At 36.8% G+C, this 22,427-nt stretch overlaps 2 protein-coding genes across 3 annotated transcripts in view; both read right to left on the bottom strand.

Annotated features, from left to right (window-relative positions):
- The window catches only part of DCX-EMAP (Doublecortin-domain-containing echinoderm-microtubule-associated protein), a 28,569-nt gene extending 25,070 nt beyond the window's left edge, over positions 1-3,499 (bottom strand). For both annotated transcript variants that reach the window (XM_087356759.1, XM_087356758.1), the window contains exon 1: positions 2,317-3,499. In XM_087356759.1, the coding sequence (XP_087212885.1) occupies positions 2,317-3,138 (822 nt within the window). In that variant the 5' untranslated portion in view covers positions 3,139-3,499. The remainder of the gene's footprint in view (positions 1-2,316) is intronic.
- An 11,450-nt stretch (positions 3,500-14,949) lies between these two features.
- Positions 14,950-22,389, bottom strand: Nsun5 (Nop2/Sun-like domain containing protein 5). Its single transcript, XM_022061388.2, has 6 exons — positions 22,112-22,389; positions 21,354-21,627; positions 17,095-17,360; positions 16,753-16,868; positions 16,231-16,403; positions 14,950-15,611 (listed from the first exon to the last, which is right to left on the bottom strand). Exons 1-6 carry the CDS (start codon positions 22,256-22,258, stop codon positions 15,169-15,171), a joined length of 1,419 nt encoding a protein of 472 aa, XP_021917080.1. The 5' UTR covers positions 22,259-22,389; the 3' UTR covers positions 14,950-15,168.
- Between the last annotated feature and the right edge of the window lie 38 nt (positions 22,390-22,427).

Below are 22,427 nucleotides of genomic sequence, written 5' to 3' on the forward strand. Positions count from 1 at the left end.
CTATAAATTGTTCGCATTGCTTTATCGTGATGATTATTTAGTTTTCTTCTACGTAGGCAAAGAATACGATAACAGTATTGATGCAAATGTTCCCCCTCGTTTTATAGCTTCAGCCTACCCCTGTAGCTGAAGTACAGTATGAATTATCCTCACCCTCCCTTACTACAAGAAGAAGTGACCTCATTGTGACCTCATTTCACTTCCTCTCACTCCCCTAATGTTTTGGTCCGCCGGCCTGCTTGTCCTTGCATGTCTCGAGAAGGGTTACTGCTGCTAGGAAGTTATGCTAATATACAACAACGATTCGGAACACGGCATTCGACTGACCGCTCGAAGCCACAGAGTGTGTGAGAAGTTTCGTACCAAGATTTGCTATGGGCAGTAACTCATGCAAAGAATTCTGTCTCTAGTCTAAAACGCAGTTCTGAATAAGGAGCTGAGGAATTGCATGCAATTCATATCTGACTTATTCCATACAACTCCAGAACACGTGGGGGGATTAAAATTGTACTAGAGGTAAATACTTCTGAATTCTCTGGCGGACCGCCATTAAAGACATGATTGGTCTTTGGCTGTGGGTCGTGGGTTTGGATTCCAGTCAGGTCACAGTAGTGAGATTTCAGGTTCTCGCCGCAGCGAGATGACCGTTTACTTGTAGTAAATACTAAACATATTCTAAATACGTCCTCATAGTTGTACTGCATTCCGATTTGTTTAGACTACCCCTCACTACAGTAGCGCCGGAGAAGTTGCCGATGTAGCACGGCGCTTCAGAAACCCTGCTATGTCCCGAGTCCCGTTTTCTTGCTGTTAACAAAATGAGGTATTTCGTGACAGAATTAATGTGTCTGGCTGCTGTACGAGTATTTCGGCCTACCTCTTCAAGGTCGTCCATTAAGTGGTATTTTTATTTTCGTCCGGGTTCTGACGCCGCGTAGTAGCGGAAAGTTTACCTAAGTTGCAGATGAACATACTGCCGCCATTTCTGAGTAGAAATTATTAGAACGAATGATAAACGGTGGAAGAGATCAAACTGCGCGGACACATTTCTAAATACGGTGCTTTTCAGAGGTGGATGCTCCGAAAAGTTCGTGGTGTGTCATCCCTGCCTTTACCACCGACACCACTGTAGCCTACACTGTGTGACCCCTTGACCTAGCATGGCAGATCACAGCCAGCGAGTCTCGCATCCTGAATACTGAGGTCCACTTTCCCTTTCCCGGAGACCGTAAGACGGGATTTAATAGTTTCAAGTGTTTAGCCTTTCCATGCCAAAGTCCTGTGCTATACAGTGAGTGAGTCAGCTCAGAAACTAAAATATGCGGCAAGTCCAAGAATTAGTATTCCACCCAGTTTATAATTAATGTTTATTGTCATAATTGTCACTATGATTTTCTCCACAAGCTTCGATTGAAAGCGCAAGACGTACAACCCTTTAAAGCCGAAGTTCATCTAAGTAGTATTAGAAAATCCAGTTGATAGGCCTACATCAAAGAAAGCACAACACTTCTCCATTACAGAGATCAACTTGCTAATGCTGTTTATAGAAATAATCGCTGGATACAGTTAGAACTGGATGAAACCGACGAATACAAAATGCAGAGTTATTGATTGTTAAAGAAGATGGTACTTATATTTACCACTGAGCTTTAAAGTGTTAAGGTTCGATCGTATTGGATGTTATCATTTTGGTAGAATAGAAATTCAGTCACAGTTGCTGTCAGCCACAACAACAACAATAATTATTATTATCATTAGTGTTCCAGATACTTTAAGTGCTTGACAAGAGAGACATGTCTTGAGCAGGCGAGAAATTTAAAGACGATAAACATAGAGTAATAATTCAATTCAGTTATTTATTATTGGTGTGCTGCATCAACAGCCAGAAAGCCAATACTTCTACTACTGCTGATAATAATAATAATAATAATAATAATAATAACAAATAGAAGTAAACATATATATATTTATCATGTCTGTGGAATTGTAGTTACACTTGCTTCAATAAGCGACGTACTGAAGAAAAATGATTTTGTGTTCGGGGAACCATGATTCGACGACAACCGAAATCTAGAAGAGCTGCTTTATGCTCCTTAAAACCTGAAGCAGACGAAATCCCGAATAAGCCATTATTTATTCGATAGAAGCCAATGTTGAATAGTACAACCTGTCCAAAATTGAGTTGAGAATTGTAACGCCTTACTTGTAGGCCTAACAGATTTTATCAAGAGGATGGTCAGCGTTTACTGAAGCCAAATAAAAGCAATACACTGTCATTATACAGGCACTTTTGATGCAAGGAATGAGGCCACTCACCTTGAATGTTTTGTATGACGACACGACGTAGGAGGCGCCATCTTCCAGTTCCTCTAACCTCAGCTTTCTGTCGCCGTCCATGGAGAACACATAGCGTGCCCCTCGCGGTAAGTCCATTCTCAGAGATAGTTTGTCCAGCAGGGATTCGAGACTGACAATGTCCCTTCCAGGTTTGAACCTGAACTCCACACCGGGGAAGAAAGGGTCACCATTCTTGTAAAACAGCACTTTTCTTGCTTTCCAGTATGATAAGTTGTTATATTTGCTGGTAGCGCCACCTTGATCCAATCTTGACTTTGGTCTTGATGGGGGTGGCATTATTGAAGAAGTTTCACTACCACCCCCAGGATCACCCATAATAACTCCAGGGCTGGAAGGACGACTTGCCGCCCCCCAATAACCCCCACTCCCTCCCCCACTAGTTTCTGGAGGTCGTAATGTCCCCTTAACCTCGTCTTCGTCTTCGTCTTCCGAAGGTTTGTGGTGGACAGACACGGAGCCGCGTCGAGACGCAACGTGATTGTTAACGGCGGCAGATGAGGATGCGCCCACCGAGTTATTAGCGTGATGGTTCGCAATTTGCTCGCTACGTGGCGCGATGTCGTCAGCTCCACCGTCGTCGCCACCGCCGCCAACATCGTCGTTGATGTCGATGGCGGTGTTGTTCCCAGTTTCAGAAGCCGTGGTTGACGTTAAAAACGACGGGCGAAGGAAAGTACCGTCGTCGTCGTCGTCGTCGTAATCACTTTCGTCCTCGTACTGCTGAATACGACTAGAAGCTCTAGAAGCAGGGTGTATCACTACCTGGGGAGTAGTCAGCATCTTACCTCAACTGCGCGCGAGACACAAATGCAGTTTTCTTCCATGATTACTCCTGTTCTGTCTGTTTTCTGATTTGTTACCTTGGAGACCGTAAAGAAAGGGAAATACTGTTGTGTTTGTTTATTAGAGTTCTTAACGTGTGCAGTCTTCTAGAAACCGCCCAACTGCGCTGATGTTTCCTGTTTTTATAACTCAATAAACACACACGATACGATCCCAGTGCTTCTATCCTTTTTTCCCTTCACGTGTAGGTGGTTAAACGATTCCGGTGTTGCCAATTTTGCATTGACATTCTTGTGTTCGATCCCCGGATCTGACTTGTTGCGCCGTGTGAGCGAGAGAGATGCTGTGTTGGCCGTTGTGAGACCTTAACAACTTTTAGTTTCTCCCAACAGCCACTTCAAGTTTCCAGGAGTTATCGACTAAAAGTGATTTGGCAAACGCGCGCATGAGCGTCATTGGTAGATTAAACTATAGGAGACCCCATTTAAGTAGCCAATAAGAAATGATGGCCACGCCTATTCAGCAATTGAAGAGTTGGAAGGGATGGATACCACTCTTGTTGCAACTTATGTTCCTACTTTTATGACCACACCCTTTCGATGACTTCCGGCCTATAAGGCACTCGTGCAAGACACAGTCTTATTGCTCCCCATGGGAGTGTGACGACATGATTTCCATGGGCACCTGTAACGGGGCACTTCGCCTGGCGGACTGGCCCTACGTCGAGTCCAGTCACTTGCGTCCCCTATTGACCTCTAGGTCTGTCTCCAAAATTAATGCGCGTCTGTTCTTAACGATGAATTTTAAGAAGGGACACGAAATTACAAGACTTAATATCTTGGGTCATTCTTTCATGGCAAATTGCCATTTTCAGTTAGAAACGTTTACTGGATTAAATCGTTCGTTCTTGAAAAGATATCTTACAAATTTTTGTTTTCACATACCAGATGATAAGTTGCTTTGTTATATTCTTTCGCCTACACAAAGGCAGAGTGTTGTGAGGTCCGTTCCAGAGTTTGGAATTTAAATTGGTTTTGCTGTCCACTGCTGGACTTGCTTACAGCTTTCCAAAGAGGAGTTTCCCAAGTTGTAAACTTCACCAGCCATAATTTGGGTGGTCGAATCTGGAAGGATGAAGCGGGCGGGACATGTAGTAACATCGGAGAAACTAGAAACATATACAGAATTTTAGTCGGAGAAACTAAAAGGAAAGAAGAATACTTTAAAAATGTAGGCGTCGAATGGAGAATGTTATCGAAATTAATCTTAAACAAATAAAATGTGAATGTATCGATTGGATTTAATTGTATCAGAACAGGGACCAGTGGCAGGCTGTCTTGAACACGGTATGGACCATTGAATCCTCTAGCAATCGGTGAATTTCTTGTCTGTCTGAGTGACTGTTGGCTTTTCTAAAAGGACTCCACTCTGTTAAGTTAATCTAGGTCGGGAATCGAACACCCATAATCTACATTGTAGCCAGTCTCAACAAGTTTATCAATATAATTCAATTAATTTAGAGTTCCCCGTGAACTTATGCGCCGTAAACAAAAGCGAAGGTTTTTAACTTCAATCAGAACTGAAATTCTTAGAAAACTGGAGTTGGTTTATTTTCTAACTTGTTCAGAACGTAAGTGTTCCTACATGAACTGTGTACTTGAATTTCTTTCAATTTGTGTCCATCGTTTAATCACTTATACTATTAATCTAAACTCAGTATTTCGAAGTATTAATACATAGCTCTTAGATAAGTAAAAGTCGTATGATTTTGTTACAGCTGCGTATGTATGCGGCTTATGAAGTTGCACCGAGAAACACTTGCATGATGTTGATACGTAGCCTTCACATCCTGTAATTCAGACAGCATCTATTGGCTATTCTAGTTCGATATAGCGACTATTACTCCCACTTGTTTCCTTTAATTAGAGCCCTGGCCATTACTTAATTACCAGGTAGCCGCAATTTATAAACGTCCTTATCTGCAGTCTACGTCATACAGTCTTTGTTGAAAATAATTTGTGTGTTACAGAAGACAAGTCGCGGTATCTGATGGATGTAATTGGCGTAAACATACAACAGTTTTTTAGTTTGTCATTTACTTTGTATGTTAAATAGCTTGTTTTTAAGTAATATTATGTTATTATATAAGAAACTATTGCACAATTATTGTTCTTAATGAAGAGGTCAGCGGACTGAATCTCGATAGCGTATAACTTTGTGAAAGGCCACGATCATTTCCCGTCTAATTAAAACATTTGAAAATCGTAATTTTCTCCACATCTGGGTTAATTTTGCGTTGGGAACGAATAATATTAAGATAAATAAAAATTGCATTTTCTGTTAGAAATCCCATCCGAGTGATAGCACGGCCAGTCCGCCGCTGGATGTAGCTCAGATCCAACACGAATGCATGACCTCTTTAACCCCAAAACCTTCGCCTATGTAAATGATTTTGCTCTCCAAGGCCTCGATTTAACTCGCTCTCATTTTCCCTATAATTCTCTCTATGTGGTGTTGAAATTCATATCTGTGTGTGTGTGTGCGCGCGTGTGTGGGTGTGGGTGGCGAAGATTTTAGGGTGAACTTAAATAGAATCATGGAGATGTCATGATATTTGCCCACGTTTTGTAAACGCTGTTTATTGTAGCCGATTCTTTGAGGCCACGATTTAGCAGACTGCTTACACTTGAACCTGGGTTTCCAGAATTAGAAAAAAACACTTATTGTCCCGAGCTACATACACAATATGACGACCATAGAGATGCAACGATTTTTATATTTATGCAAAGACTCACGCTTATATACTAAAATATTTCTCAGTTTGTGTCACACGTGACTTTAATACTTCTTTGTTTTGTGTATCCTGAAATAACTCATTTAAAACACAGAATAAACTGTGTACCCATTGCAGGAATCGACATATACAATTTTGTAATCTTCTCGTTATCATCGTCACCATTAGTTGTGAAAGCAAAGTATAATCTTGAACTGAAAATAAAGATTTAATTTGTGATATATCTTTATGAATAACGTGTAAAGCGAATTTTTTACGTGTTTCTATAAGTATGGGTTTATGAATTAAAAATTGTATAAAGCAGCATTAAAATTAACACGTGACTTTTACTTATGGACACTTCCAATGATTCAAAGTTATTAAAACAACCTAAGAATTTCTCATCATCGCCTCAGTAGTATTTTACAGAATACGAAGGAACTGTTCATATAAATTTTTAGACACTTTGATAATTAAGTTTTCGAAAATCATATTCATGTTTCTGTAGTGTCGTACTCTTATTTTAATTTTCTCCCAAAACGAACTTAATTAATAAATTCTAGAACCCGACGTCTGAGTCAATAAAATACCCTCCAAAAGCTTGTCCATATCGGCTTTACTTCTCAAATAAAATCAGACATTTTATGACTACGCTTTCGTGAGGAGAATTGAAACCCCCCGAGGGACATCTTTACACGAATGAAATATTTTTTAAAACTTTCCTTCTTTATTTTTCAAATTATAATATTCTTTTCCGATTTATGGAGAGTTTCTGTGGATAGATTTACGAAAATCCCAAGTATTTCATATTTGTTGCGCTTGTTAGAGTAGATCAGACATTAGAAATTGAATTTTACATTTGTTACTCAGAATCCCTGCTTCTTTCTCCTGAGTGTTTATAAAACTCAACATTTACTATAACAAAGACTTGAACTGTACGTTTAGCTTGCTTGTTACATCCAACACAGTTGTTTAAAAGCACAAACCAACAAGATTCTTATTCTAAGAGCTGGGTGTGTACTGTATTCAGATTTTTTTTAGCATGTTCCAACGACTTCCCTTAGCCATATCGATCAAGAATAATTAGTATGGTAAATTATGAAACGAGACCTTTCTATGTATATTAACTATGCTTGAATTTAAAATAAAATCGTGGAATTTCTTACTTTTCTAGATAAGGAATTATTTTCTTCAAATTAACATTGCAAGATACGAGGTTGTAATTTTCCAGGGTACGAATTCAGTACAGCATGTGTGAGAAGTCCAGTGATAATAACAGACATTATTTATAAAATCAGAGATACTGATATTTAATAACTTTGTCTTAGAAATGGTTTTTGAATTATATTACCTATGTTAATTTGAGCCATTACTCAAGTTCTATGAATATTTTCTTTGTATATGTTTGTTATGCTACTAGAATGATTCCGGTTTAAAATTCAACGGAAAGTCGCTTAATTTATTATACCTTATAAAGTTAGCAAATGGCTGTCATTTCTACAGAGTTGCCGTATGCTCAATTTTACACATGATATTATTACTCAGTGCAGCACGCTTACTTAATTGATTTCCATAAATGTATATTGATGCTAAAGAATACACATTTACCGCCATGGCGACTTTCCTATAAGAAATTCTTTATTTAATACGTTTTAATTATAACATTAAAATTTAACGCCAGCGCAAAGGAACATGTTTTATATATATATATATCTTTTATCTCTTTTATCTCTTTTGGATGTATGGTTCGCCGTAAAGGTGCGGCAACATCTCCGACAGATTTGAATTGCGTATAGTCTAAACAAATTTGAGCAGGCGCTACAGTGCTTATAATGCATGTTTCAATAACAGAGAGCCAGAAGGTGAGATCCACTTTGAAATTAATGATTCTGAAATTATTTTACGACAGTGTTTCAACTACAACCGTTGTATTACGTCGAATGAAATGAGAATATGATTGTAAATGTGAACAGATAGATGGATTTGAAAGTAAGCAAACGCCTCTGAAACGTAAACTTCTATTGGCTACAAGGCGCAACATCCCAAAAGATTGTCTTCTTCTTTTTATGATTTTTTCCAAATGTATAATTATAATATTTCAATGACTGCATTTCCTCTACATTAGATTTCCTTCGTGGCTCTGGCGCTAGAACTTTTAACTGACAGCAACACGTGAAGATAAGGCTGGACTTAAGGTAGAAGAGTCTTTATATTGCGAATTATACATTTTAAAACGTATCTGTAAGGATAGTGAACTTGGGTTTTCTCAATATTAATTAGTGACGTAGCAAGTTTAGTGCTTATAATACCTGGAGAGTGAAAATAGCATTTATGTCAAGTCTTATGTCGACTACTTCAACATCATTGGCCTCCTAATGCATACGCCGAATTATTCTTTTTGTATGAAACTTATAGATTTGTGTGTATAACAAACGTCTGTAATTTTTTGCTGAGTAATCTTTCAAAACCGTGCGGTAATTTCCAACCGTGACTGCTGTGACCCAGCTTGACCTTGCAAAGTTCGTATCCTCTCCTCTAGCATTAATGATGTGACACGAAATGTTGCCCAATCGAGACAAAGTCCACGTCGAGTGCAGAAAATTTTTTTAAAGGTGCTATATCAAATCATGTTCACATTTTCTTTTGCATACCCGTCCGAACTTCGGTTTGTAATGGATAAATTCAAAAGGCCATCTTTTTGGTTGTTTAGCTGTAAGGGAAATGAAAAGAACGAATTTTGAATTTGATCTGCTACCTTGAATAGCGTTTCCATGATTTTCGTAAGTCATTTCGCCTATTCTTAACGCAATAACCTTCTGTAACATTCATTTTATAATAATCGCAAATCTTATTCTGTGGGTCCTCAACCCCCATATTTGGCACGGTGCTGTTAAGTTTTGGAGATTTCTGACGATGGTGCGTAAGAGTATTTAAAATTGTTCTTTTGGACTTTGTCAGTAGTCTGAATTATAAAACTAAAAAGTTTCGGGAGTTGGATTCTGCTTTCGTCTCTAGGTAGAAAAGGGGGAAAAGGACAGAAAGCCTATCTGTTGAGCTACCCGAAGACCTGATTCAGGTGTCTGTTGTAAAATTATTCCTCTTAATGAAAAAGTGTGAGTCTGTTTTTCAAGTATGAGCAATACAGCAATTTTTATTCTCGTGTTATCATTAAGGAGTTACAGACCTTAACAGAGGAAAATATGGCTTTAATTAGTGTCAAGTAGTTTTGCGAATCTCACGTCTAATAACCTCGGTTTACAGCCCACATAATGAAAACACACTGACTCATTACAGTCTTGGGTTTATTGACTTATAAAGTCAAGGTGAGCACGTGACGTAAATCATACATAGCTCACATGTAGCGTGAAAGTGAGGTTCCTAGATCGGATCTCGAGGCCGGCAATATAAATTGCCTTTAATTCTATATAAAGTTGCTCCTAGCTACTAAATGGTATCTACATCTCATTATTTCTCTTATTACCTTCATAGAATAGGTAGCTAATGCCTAAGTCGGTCTCAAAGCGTCTTCTTTCTCCTATCCTTCGAACTATAAGTGTGTAATCCTCTTTGTATATTGCTCGTCGAAATTTAGATGGTAAATCCCGGAAGTATTTTCAATTAATATTTTATTTAAGAATTCACAGAAGTGACACTATTTTTTCTTAGGTTTATAGATGTCGATTGACTGTCTACCAACTGAAGATCGCTAAACTACTAATGGCTTCAGTAAAAGATATTCCGTAATCCCTTTGATGTATACTGTATTATAGTGTATACATTTTATTTCACCGATGGGAAGAACATTTGTTCTGGATGTTTGAGAACAAAGTGCTAAGTGATTATTCTGATTATTTTGGTAAATTCTAATAAATAATTTATAGTGTGTTACAATATGTATCAGTAACTTTAATTGGTTTTATGCTCACATTTCTTTAAGGTACGAACTGAAATTTACGAATTACTAAAATGAAGTTCGGGTAAAACTATAATTATGTGTTCGTCTTTAGCTTTCTAGTGTAACTGCAACTTCATATGTTATTAAATGATGAAATCAGGCACTGCTAGTGACCCTTATTGGCGCTGGGTCACGAGTTTTCCCACAAAGCGTGAAACAGGTCACAGGACATTCAATATAATGACGCAGCAACACAACAGTCTTTAAGAGAAAAATATCTACCAAGAGAGAGTTAAGAAATAACAAGAAAAAGCACGTCCACTCATACAGCACGAATGTAGTTTCGACCTTACACCACTCACGCCAACAAGTGATTTGCAGGCTTGCCAGTGCATGCTCGTGATTCGTTTGTAAAGATCTTCGAATCTCAAAATCTGCAGGACCAATTCGTACGCACAGTAGAGTCTGTTAGCCGCAATGAAACTTTCCTTTTGTCTACATTGGCTTAAGTATTAATCGTGATGAACCATCGGGTTCTGCAACCAGAGTGTTACCAACTTGCTAATATTATTATCCTCTCAACACGTAGCAATAGGCCACTACGGAAGTTTTCAAAGTTAGTTATCACCTTAAGGGGAAATGTGAATTCTTCAAGGATCGTCTGGAAGTCTGAAAGAAATGCAGGGCTACACAGAATCTTCGCGTTCGACAAAAAACCTTATTAATCGCTTTATGTGCATCTGTGGTGTCGTGAAATGAAAACCGAACTTGGATTATTATCACTAGAACGCATTTCTAATGTAATATAGATGGATGATGCTGTTGGTCAAAACAAGAATTGGGAGCGGTTACATTTTATCCCACTTAAAAGTCACGCCCAAAATGAAACAGTTTCGGCCTCAAGTTCAATTACTAAATGGAGAACTCACTTCCGTGTAATCTGGCTTCGAAAATGACATTAAATTCAATCTAGAGATGGAATAAATGTGACGATATAGTCTCACAGAAAATTCGGAGTGAATTTAATTTACTAAATGGAGAGCATTATGTAAATAGATTTCGAAAATTATATTAGCCTGGCGCAATTTTGTAATTTTTAAAATTAGAAATGGGTGTAACTCAATTTCATTTATGAAATAAAGCTTGGATATGCAAGTGATTAGATTTAAATTATATAGGATTTGAGACTTTCGCGGCGAGTACAATCAACAAAATCTTCTCGGGCAATCAGCCGCTTTAACTGGTTACCGAAGTAAACCGACGTTTCGGGAACAAACTTCGGTTTACTACGTTATTCAGTTAACGCTGCTGATTGCCCGAGAAGATTTTATTGAGATTTAAGTTATGTTTTTGCATGTGTTGGAAATGTTGTTGTATTAAGGCCTATTTGTAAATGACATTTCAGCTACATCAAGAGAATACATTGAATGAAAAATATTTAACGATAATAGGCTGTAGCGAAGTACAATACAGCTGCTTTGCGGGTTTGCGGTCTTTTGGGCAACGTGATCGTTAGAGATATAACATTCCTGGAAATTTTGAATCGTGGGGGAAACAAAGGAAAACCGGGAAAAGAAACATTTGATTTTCAGCAATAAAAATTTAATAAACTGATAATTTTATTAGACCATTTCTGAATTTGAGTAAAAGCAAATTTCATGACACAGTAGGCCATGTTAAGTCACGGATGGCTCGTCCTAATGCTGCGGATGGAGGAGATGGTCTCCAGATACGGAGCGTAGTGGCGAATTCGTACGTTGAATACGTAATCGCGAACAGCCGAAAAGGGGTTGGGCGAGGGACTAACAACTCCCTACCGTAAAAGCAGCATTTTACGAAATTTTACACGGAGCCTTGAACTTTGACAGATTTTTTGGAATGACCTAAGTAACGAAAAATGGACTTGAGACTTGGAACTTGTAATATCAGGCATCTCTAGTGGTCAAGTTCTTTGAAAACGGAATCGATAGATTTAGCAAAATAAAAATTACATTACATTTATTGGCAGTAACAGGAGGTCATATGGGTCAAGAGTGGTCCTGAACCAGCAGACTTTATTTTCCTTTCTCTATGGGAATGTGGTGTGACTTTATCACGCAGCTCTGCAAGCTGCCTCTGTAGGCAGACTGTGTTTGCAGGTTTTCCACTGCGCGACCTGACTCAAAAGATGGTATTACTTTGTTACATGTGCCTAAGATGTGAAGGGGAGTTGCTCACGCACGTCGTGGAGTGCGTGCGTGGCGCAAATCTGTTGCACGCTACGATCCAGATTATAACAGGTCATCCACATTAAAACGACCCCCGTCTTCACAAGAGTATTGCGCTTTACAAGACGGGGGTTCAACGTCGTAAATTATTACGTGACTCTACTCCCAAGTCGCATACATTTTATTAAAATTAAGGAGATTTTGACAGTTTTTAGGCGATTTCCCTACCCTGCGGAGCGTCTATTAAGACAGTTGTTCGTCTGTCTGTCTTTCCGTCCTACGCATAAATAAACAAGAGACCAAATAACCGATTCTAATTAGCTTTCATATCGAATAATTTTATGAACAGTTGTTGAGATATTTAATTTTTTACTCGGTCAGTTTAAAAGATTAATTTGCATAGAATAAAATGGTTAAAATGGTTAGCTTGACCCTGTTATCATGTCTACATATGTATGAACTAATATCCCGTTTTATAAGAGTATTGCAGATACTATGGGAAAATGTCAGGAAAGTCTTCAACGTTTTTTTTAATGTTGGCAAATTGGGGCCGTAACTTATAGAAGCTTCTGGTGAAAACCTGTATGAACCCCCCTCCCACACGATACATAATCTGATCCATCTCCATTAGACTCCTTACACAATTAGACCATCAATATTCATCTTAAACGTCATCTGAGATTCCTATTCCCCCCACACTTGAAGATAAGCCACCGATTGAAGCTTCAAGGGCATCGCAGTGATTTGAAACATTCACTCACCATCACGTGCAATCTTCACACTCAATACCTTGTTCCATTTTGCATCTAAGAAAACGATGTGTTAAAGTTTATGGTATAGAATAAACTCAGAAAAGATTATGCAAGTTGTTCATGTCTCAGACGCCACCAGATTGCAGAACAAAATCATAATATAAAGACAGAAGCTATGTCAACGGACAATGTAATAGACGACACGTATAAAGATTCACCTTTATTTATATAGTAGTATAAGAATGCTGGAGCGACTGTTAACGTCTCGAGAAGGAATCTGCTCATTGAATTTAAATAGATATGCTACAATGTGCTTAATCCTTATTCAAACACGCGTTTTGACTTTTGTTTCTCAATATATAAGATTAAAACAATTGATAATCGGGAGTCATATACGTTGACTGCATTTTTACGTTATATAGATTACTAATATATATATAACTGTAAGTTAAATTTACATTATATTTAGCAACTTTACTCTTGCTTTATCCTAAAACTCGCTTTCTTGCTTCCTCGAGCTTATTCCTTGCTTTGTTTGTATTCTCCATTGAGCAGGAAACAGCAACTGCCTAATCAGTTTGCATACTTTTCTGTGCTACTGCATCTTGTCGAAAAAATCAACATTAGAATATGGAATTACTCAGATAAGAAGTTGAACTCATACCTTGTTCTTATATACACAACTCGACCTAGAGTTCGATAGAAGCTTTGTTTGGCGTTTTGTTTTCGTCCACAGGCTTACTGTTAAAGTGTATAAAATTACAGCAAAGAGATAGAAAATAGGTTTTTACTTCCCGCAGACAAACCGCTTTCGGTAGAACGACATTGATATTCAACAACGACAAGACAACCCAACTTCCGCTCCGAAGGCAGCAGACTGTTAAAAAAAATAGGCACTGCGTATTTTTGGCAGACGCGCGGTATCTTACTCGTCTTCCCCATACTCCTACATTTTCAATTAATCTTGTTTAGTAGAGACCGCGCCCTGCCATTTGGAGGAATGATGTAGTGCGGTATTACATTTAGTTAACGTGGTGTAAACAGAACGACGAGATAACAGAGCTGAATCCTTGTGTCATGCCACATTAATATAAATAGTGGTAGGATGTTAGTGAGAGGTTCTGGATAAGAAACTTGGTCGTCAGACAAAATCATTTGTGTACTGATTGGAAGACGGATTTTGACGTTTCCAACATCCAATCTAAAACAAAGCCTTTGGCTCTTGCAGTTCGAAAATCAAATGTTATGGTAGGTTAACGGGATGATTGGTTCATAGTTTCAGAATTTGATTGAGCAGTGATGCAAATCTGTTGTACAAGAATGAATAGACGCTATCAGCTACCAAGAGACATACTCAATGGTACTGTTTATTTCTGTACATTTAAAGATGCTGTCAGTAGCTAAGCCGTTGGCTATGCCCCTCGTTAGAAACGACCGTGATTTCGCATGTCAGCGACCTTGACTGCATGACCTAAAACTACATGTATAAAGAGAGGTAGATTCCTCACAGTCGTGCGTATTATTATTGTTGTTGAGTTTGCACTGCACTACATAGCCACTGTTCTCAGTGAGCTGTCACTTTTTACACATGCCTTTACCACTGATTTTAAAGTGTTTCCTTGTTACCAAACTGCATGTTTCAATAAGTGGTCGTCATCTGTCTTACGTATGTGTTGCAGCTACTGCACTTTCTCAAAGCAGACAGTAGTCTCTTGCATTCAGTATTTTTGTTCAGATAAAATAAACACAAAAATTTAATCGGTATTATTGTTAAATGTCTTTTAAATCACTAAAATGAATCCCATTGCATCTGTAGGCCAACATGTGTTAATGTTTTAACAGTGCTCTAGTGCAGTAGTCCATGGTCAGTTAGTTCGCACATAAGCTGTGCCACATGAACAATAAACACTAATATCTGATAAAGAGTAAAAATTATGAAGTTCTTGATTATGCACTTTTCTCCATCTGTTAGGTGCAAATATTTCCCTAGCTTCCCTATTCTCACTACACACAATTGATTTTTGCCCTTTAGGGTATAAGACCAAGTTCTGTACCCATATAAAACAACAGATAAAATTATATTTTTCGTATAGTTTAATATTTAACATTTTAGATAGGAGACAGGAAGGTAAATTTCTGAACTAAAGGGTAGCAAGCATTCCACAGATTTAGACTTCAAACTTCTTTGTTAATGTATTCATGTTTTCCTACTGTCATTCCAACTAATTTATTAAGAAAAATGTGATACATTGAAGCCTGAAACAAAATACACAAAATGAAATCAGTTCGGTCATCAATAAACATAACTGAAGAATTCATACTCTCAGCATTCCCACATCAGAATTCTCTTCAAATGTCGGCTTGGTGATGATAGCATTTCCTCGTCTTTCACCGTTTTCCTCACTTAAAATCTTGTTTCTTTCTTTTTTTATGTTTCTTCTCCTTATTCTTAGGCTTTAAAACATCATCATGATCATCTGGCTTAACCTTTTCAAAAACAGCTATAAAGAAACCCGTGGTAAAATCAACGTCTGGTGTGGCATAGATGCACCTAGGACCCCATTCAAAATCTTGAGAACCATGATATATCCATTTACTTTTGAGTTTATTGTCAACAACTTCAAAAACTGGACTTGAAGGATCAGTATTCACAGAGGCTAAAACTTGCTCCACTACATTCTCATTCTCTTCACAGTTAATGGAGCATGTTGAGTAAACAACACGCTTTACATCAGGGAATTTTGTGAGGGCATGTCGCAACAACTTGCACTGTAGACGAGTCAGCGACTGTAGTCGTGAAGCACTGCACTTTTCATTCTTTACCTCGGGCATTTCAAGCGCACCTGTAATAAATGAATTGTTGCATAAAATTAACTCTTAGACCAATTAATGGGTTATTTGCCCACACAAAAGGAAAATTAAATACTGGTCATATATATATATATATATATATATATATATATATAAAATTTCAAAGTTTAAGCTAACCTATCAGCAACAGTAGTTGTCATGTGCATAATATTTTGTACTCTTATAGAAACTACATACTGACAAGAAATGAGAAAAAACATACATGTTCTTGTATTTGCTGCAACCACAGATCTATCACAGTAATTTATTTGTAACATTCGCCATTATCTACTTTCATAATTGCTCCACTTTATTGCATAATCTATGTACATCAAAACAAGGGTGTGGCAATTACACAGGTTTCCCCATATAATATGAAAGTTATCACTGAAAGTAATGAAGTTTAGAAATTATGAAAATTTAAAATCTTTTTATCAGAAAATAATACAACTCATAGATGGTTTAAATCCCCATATTATGGTGCTGCTTGCCAGACTATAACTCTGAGGTTATGCTACTGCAGTAAATGGCATAATATGTGATACATGGCCAATAAAGGTTACACTCAACATACAAGTATCATACTTTTCTATTCCTCATGTCAGAATTTACCTGAACCAGAACAGGTGGGGTCAACCAGGATGTACTGAACACCTGGGAACTGTTTTGCATCAAGCTGGAAAGCATCCATGTACAAGGGCTTCACACATGTAGCACCATGTTTCTCAACCTGCTTGCAAAGAGTCCCGTAACGATCTTTAACTGCGTCCACTGCATACAGTAAGCTGTATGAAAACATGCATTCATCAAATCAATAATGTAGTACCACAGTCTAAACTAAAGAAAGATACTGGATGATGCCTCTGGATCCTGCATATGAAGCAGAAAGTTTTGGAACTAAACAATTTTATATAATTAAGTCACCACTTAATATATATGTAAACTGCATTCAACAGAAAATTAGCCTCTAAGTATCACCCACATTGGATCATGGCAAGCCTAGAAGATTCTGCTTCGTTGTACAAGTCAGTCATATAAGACACATTAACTGAAACTAACATTTTTTAATATTACATCTTAAACACTGATATAAACTTCAATAGTATACAGAATGATAAAATTTTTTGAACTTACCCTTCATTTTTCATGAGGGATGCAAGATGTGTAGTTTTCATTCCTGGGGCTGCACACATGTCCAGAGTAGTACTCCCTGGTGGAGGGTTGAGAAGCCATGATGCCAGACAACTTGCCTGAAATATACAGTGAAAATGGCATAATATGTTTTGTTTATAAAGTAACCTGTGTATAGAATTCTTAACCAATGTGAAACATACAATTTCTCCTTAGTGTAAGAATATGTGTACTGCATATGTATGGTCCTATTCAGTTCAAATTACAGTACTAGTATGCCACTGTCTCTGTACAACTGAAGACATCAACAAATAGGTGAAACTTTTAAAAATGTTTCATACTAACTTTGTCTTGTAGAATGATGGAGCCATTTTGGTACAGTGGGTGTGTATAAAATTCCGTCTTATTTGGAAATATGAGCATTTCTTTAATGTGCAAGTCCTGAATAAATTCATCATTAGCCAATGAAGCAACCCTGTGGAGGAAAGATGAGTAGTCTTCTGACATCCGGTTATAACAAACTTGTTTCCATCCCTCATTACAGAAAATGTTAATGGCAGCATGGACTTTCAGAGTCAAGGTGTTGACTCTGACATATCGTGGTCTGCTGTCTAAAACATAATTTAAAATAAAACAAATAAAACCAAGAAATACCTTCAATTCAACTGGTCATATTTTACAGAATTAATGTAAAGCTTTGTTTATTCACACAGTTGTTAATATCTCTGAATTTTGACATTTGAAGGTTATTAGACAGGACACTAAAGACATTTTAAAACAGAGGTAAAGGGGACTTGAAGTGAGTGAGTGAAATTCTTGTTGGCATGGTTTGCAAAAGATTATGAAATCTCTCCCTTCGAGTTCATAAAATATACAGGACAAAAATGCTGATAAAAATGTTGATTTTTACAACTGCAAATGTTATACAGCATACAATTACATGAACAGATGGTCATAAGCAATGTGTGTCTAGGCTGGAGCAGTTGTAGTGCATTTGAAGGTATCACCCTCAAGACCTTTAAGTTTGTACTTTTAAACCATTTCAAATTTTAAAATATCTTGTTCTCTCATTTCTTTTTTACACTGAGAATGTCTCCAAAACAGCAAGACACAATTTATTTACCCCATTAAAATTAAATCCGTGGCGTAACAGCTTCAGAGAGCCAAAGCCGACTAACTTGACTGCTGGCCTCACGTTCACATGCCTAAGTAGAGGTGAACGATCATCCAACCAGATATAGGGTGACGTGTGGTCAGCACGACGAACCCCCAGCCATTGCTAGCTTTCCTGACCGGATTACGCTACCCATTGTAGCTCCCCAATCTCCTCACGATGCTGGGTTGGCACCAGTCCCATACACTGGTCGAAAGCTCGTGAGAAAATTTCTTCACCTACCTTCCTTACTCTGTAACCAATCTGGTGATTATATTCAAACTGAAGCATGTTTGTACTGTATGTCAGCCAAAAACAATATGTTAAAAACACTTTCATTACAAAACATTCCACTAGAGTTTAAAAAGAGTAAAGCTATAGAATAAGATAAACAGTGAAACAGTATAAAATCTGGTAGATCTGTAACTTATATCATAATTCTTGGAATTGTGTTACTTTATGAAGCTTATTCTTGGTAATTTTTCCATTTTAAAATCAATGCCCCTCTCAGTAGCAGATTCATTTACTGTAACTGCATGGATTTGGAATACAATTCACACTACTGACCATGAAAGACAACCTGTTTTCCTCCAATAGGTGTTACAGATAATTTCTTACCCGAGTAGGTTTAATTTACTAACACCAAAGTTGGCATACAACATTTATATCTGAATATTCCAGTATGTTGCCTGCATAGATGGTGGAATTAAAATGCCACAGTGCTATATTGAACTTCATTATAATATGGAATAGTACATTTGTATTGCCACGGATGTTGGTACATGACAACTAATGGAGGTGTGTTTTAATGAGGGATTTGATTTGAAATTACATGTGTAATTTCTGTTCTGAGGCATTCTTTGATGCAATGCCAGGGTAGCATCATACAGAGCAGTGCTGTACTGGGGTTTTACTGTACTTCCACAGACATCTCTCACATTTTCTCCCTTGTTCCACTTTTATCTTTATACTGAAACTATTGCTAATGAAATAACCACAACTGCCTCAACCCATACTAAACAGATTGCTTTCATTATGCATCTGATCCACCTTAACAGCAATATTGACTTTGGTCAAATTTTATAGTGATTTGATTTATACAAATATAATAATTTCATTCTAGAATAGAATAAAATATAATTTACTTACATACATAGATCCTTCGTAGGTTTATCCAAGGATGTAGAACACTTCATAGCACAAATACAATACCTGTTTCTAATACAAATATAAATTGCATAGTTATAAGATTCAACTACAATATTACTGCAAAATTAAATACAAAAAGTATACCCACTACTGCTTACATGTATTTATAATAGCTGAGAATTGTTGGTTGAAATAAATTCTTATATGGAGTAGGAGTAAGATAGCACAAACTCTTTTGGTGCTGGCTTAAACTTCTTTAAATTATAATTCAGACTTTTTATACTTTAGAAATTATTGAATAGCTTAATTCCAATATAATAAACTCCTTTTTGATATTTACCAAGTTTAGAGTTTGGCAAGTGAAGGCTATATCTGTATCTTGAACTTATACTGTGTGTATCCGAATTTGTTTGAAATTTTTCTATGTTGTCTACTACTAATGATAAGAATGAGAACAAGAACTTTCTGGTTAGTGGAAGAATATTAAATTTCTTAAACAATTCCCTACATCAGATTCTCCCTTTGGGGCGTGCCATTATTTTAACGATTTTCTTTTGGATGTAAAATAATTTTTTGCTGTCTGTTGAGTTTCCCCAGAAAAAAATCCAGAATGAATGGAAGTAAACAATTTACACCAAATTTTAAGATTCCATTTTCATGAGTGATGTGACAGTCCTCGTAGCAGACCATGCTGAGCTTAGTTTAGAAACAATGTACTGAATATGTGTTTTACAATTTAAATTACTCTCAATTTATAGGCCAAGGAATTTAGTTGTTTCTACTTTTTCCAATTATTCTATCATCATACTCTATACCAGTTTCACACAATTTTTCTTCGCAGTACAAAATTTCATAAAACTTGTTTATTCAGAATTTAATGTGTGTTTACTGGTTTTAATCTATCTGTAAAAAACCTACTGATTGCAAAGGCAACTTAAAGGAACACTAACATAGTCTGCACAGCTTTTAAGTAAAGTTGTTGATATTCCATCATAACCATATTAATTTTTTTATTTGGCAGCATTTATTATACTTTAATTTCATTCACTGCTGTGGGCATAAGATTTGTTTGGAAAAGTTTTACAGATTACATCTTCTGTTATAGTTATAGTGTTATTGTTCATTCTTTCTATACTTGTTAAGAAGTCAGTATTGAAATGATATGCTAAGAGTTAAGGATTTTTTATTGCATTATCATTTATATTTAATAATGGTGTCACTTCTTCTGTAGAATATTTCATTTTCCTTTTTCACTATTTTTCAGATTGCTTTATTTTATTATTTGACTCTAGTATCTAACACGTGTGTATCGAAATGTATGAGAACCAGAACAACAATTTCCACATACATAATACAATAAAACATCAAAGAAAGTTTACTTCACACAGGGGTAGATTTACCAAGTGCCCTCTGATTACTCAGAAAGCTATATATTCACTTAAGCAAGCTATTACATCTGCCTAAATATATCAGGTACTTTAGACACATTTGTTTAACAGCTGCTCATGAAATTAAATGAATCACCATTATATGGACCTAGGTTATATAAATATTGACAGCCCACAGAAATAATAAAAGTGTGCACATGCAAAGACAAATAAAAATTAAGAATATATAATTAATTTTATAGTACACATAGTGTAAAACAGTAAAACAATTTCAATTTCTGCAATTCCATAAGTAACAATATGAACAGTTAAAACTGTTTTCAGATCAAGATACTTCACTCCTCAGCAATTTTCAGGTCATCATATTTTTTACAACTGGACAACAAACAATATTTTCCAGTAGATGTTTAATGCATCAAGTCTAAAGAAAATTACAAAAAAATGCCATACAGTACTTTAGAATATCTTTTCAATCTGCTTTTAGGTTCAGACCAGTCTTGCATTGCTGTTGATTGCTGTCTTGTTCTGTGGACTCCACATCCTCGTGGTAACCCTTGCAGGCATATAACACAATAATGGTATTGACCACTACCACTGCTGCCACTACAGACCAAGCTGTGTTGGCAAAACCTTCAACCCCAAAATGTTTCAAGCCATATTTGGTTCCAACATAGGCCACAAAAGGTAAGGTAAACATTGCCATGCTGTAGAGAAGGAAATAAGCCAGAACCCTGGCTGTTTCCATTGTGCTGTTGCTAGATGAAGATGGTGGAGGAACCACTGCTGATACTTGTGGACGATATACTTCATCCAGTGAATCGCTCCTTACTGATTCCATTATTTATTTCAGCAAAGCAAGACTAGATCTGTAAAAATGCAGAATGAAAAAGAATTTAGGATCATTTTCTTATTACCTCTCTTCTGATAAGAATCCAATCTGACTGTTCCTGCAGTCTCTGCCTCTTTTAGTTCTGCAAGTAATATTGGTTGATGTGATAGAACAGCTTGCACAGGCTTGCTATCTCCACTGAGACATTTTTTCCCAAACAGAAGCTCTGTTATTAATATTCTAATCAGCCATGGGTCTACTTTCCTTTCTTTTAGAATTTTGCTTTTTTGTATGAGCCTCTCTAATGTATCTTCATGATGGAATGTTTTAATTAATAAGGCATATAATCCCCGAATATTCTGAAAGAAAAAAACCAAAATTTAGGTTTAACCTTGCATATGAAATTCTGAAATATGCCAAGATAACGAACATTCAATGGAATTTGAGCTGTAGCTTTTCAACTGCAACACACAGTACCTTACCACTAAATGGACTACACTGAAACTTGGTACAGGGAATCTAAAAATTGTTGAAATCATTTAATTTTGGTCCACATCAGTTTGACACAACACTAACAATGCAGGAAGCTCAAACTGAACTTCAATTTTTATGTCCTGAGTGGTTGAATCCTTTCAATGGAAGACCCCACATAAGGAGTACTACCAATTCTTAAAAAGAAAAAAAGGTTTAAAATTATGGCATAAAAATACAATACGATACACAATTGTTGATCTGTCAAGCTTCCTGGCTTAGAACCCACAATACATGCCACAAAAATAATAAATCTTCTTAAGGGGTAATGAACTATCCATTAACAAGTTTGTGAAGAATGCCACTACTTACCAGGTGCTTGTTAGCACAGAATACCAGATCCCTTAAACTACGATGTTCTTCCTTGGCCCTTTTCGCAATGTTTGCAGCTGTTTTGTAAAATTTTGGAACTTTAACTGAATGCTGTGATTTAACTGTAGCTGATTGCAATTTACTCATGTTACATTACCGCTTGTCAGAAGACTGAGAAGAAAACGCCTTTACCACACCGATGCCTTGCTACCAACTTCACTAATCATGTGGTGTACTTAAACCTAATTTAATATCAAACACAATGAAAAATAAGTAACTATATATTTCAGATTTAATTTCATTTAAGCTAAGTTTT

The sequence above is a fragment of the Zootermopsis nevadensis genome, unplaced genomic scaffold, assembly GCF_977971745.1.
Source record: "Zootermopsis nevadensis isolate Lab colony 2312 unplaced genomic scaffold, Znev_1.0 Znev_ptg000027l, whole genome shotgun sequence".
Classification (NCBI taxonomy): Eukaryota; Metazoa; Arthropoda; class Insecta; order Blattodea; family Termopsidae; genus Zootermopsis; species Zootermopsis nevadensis.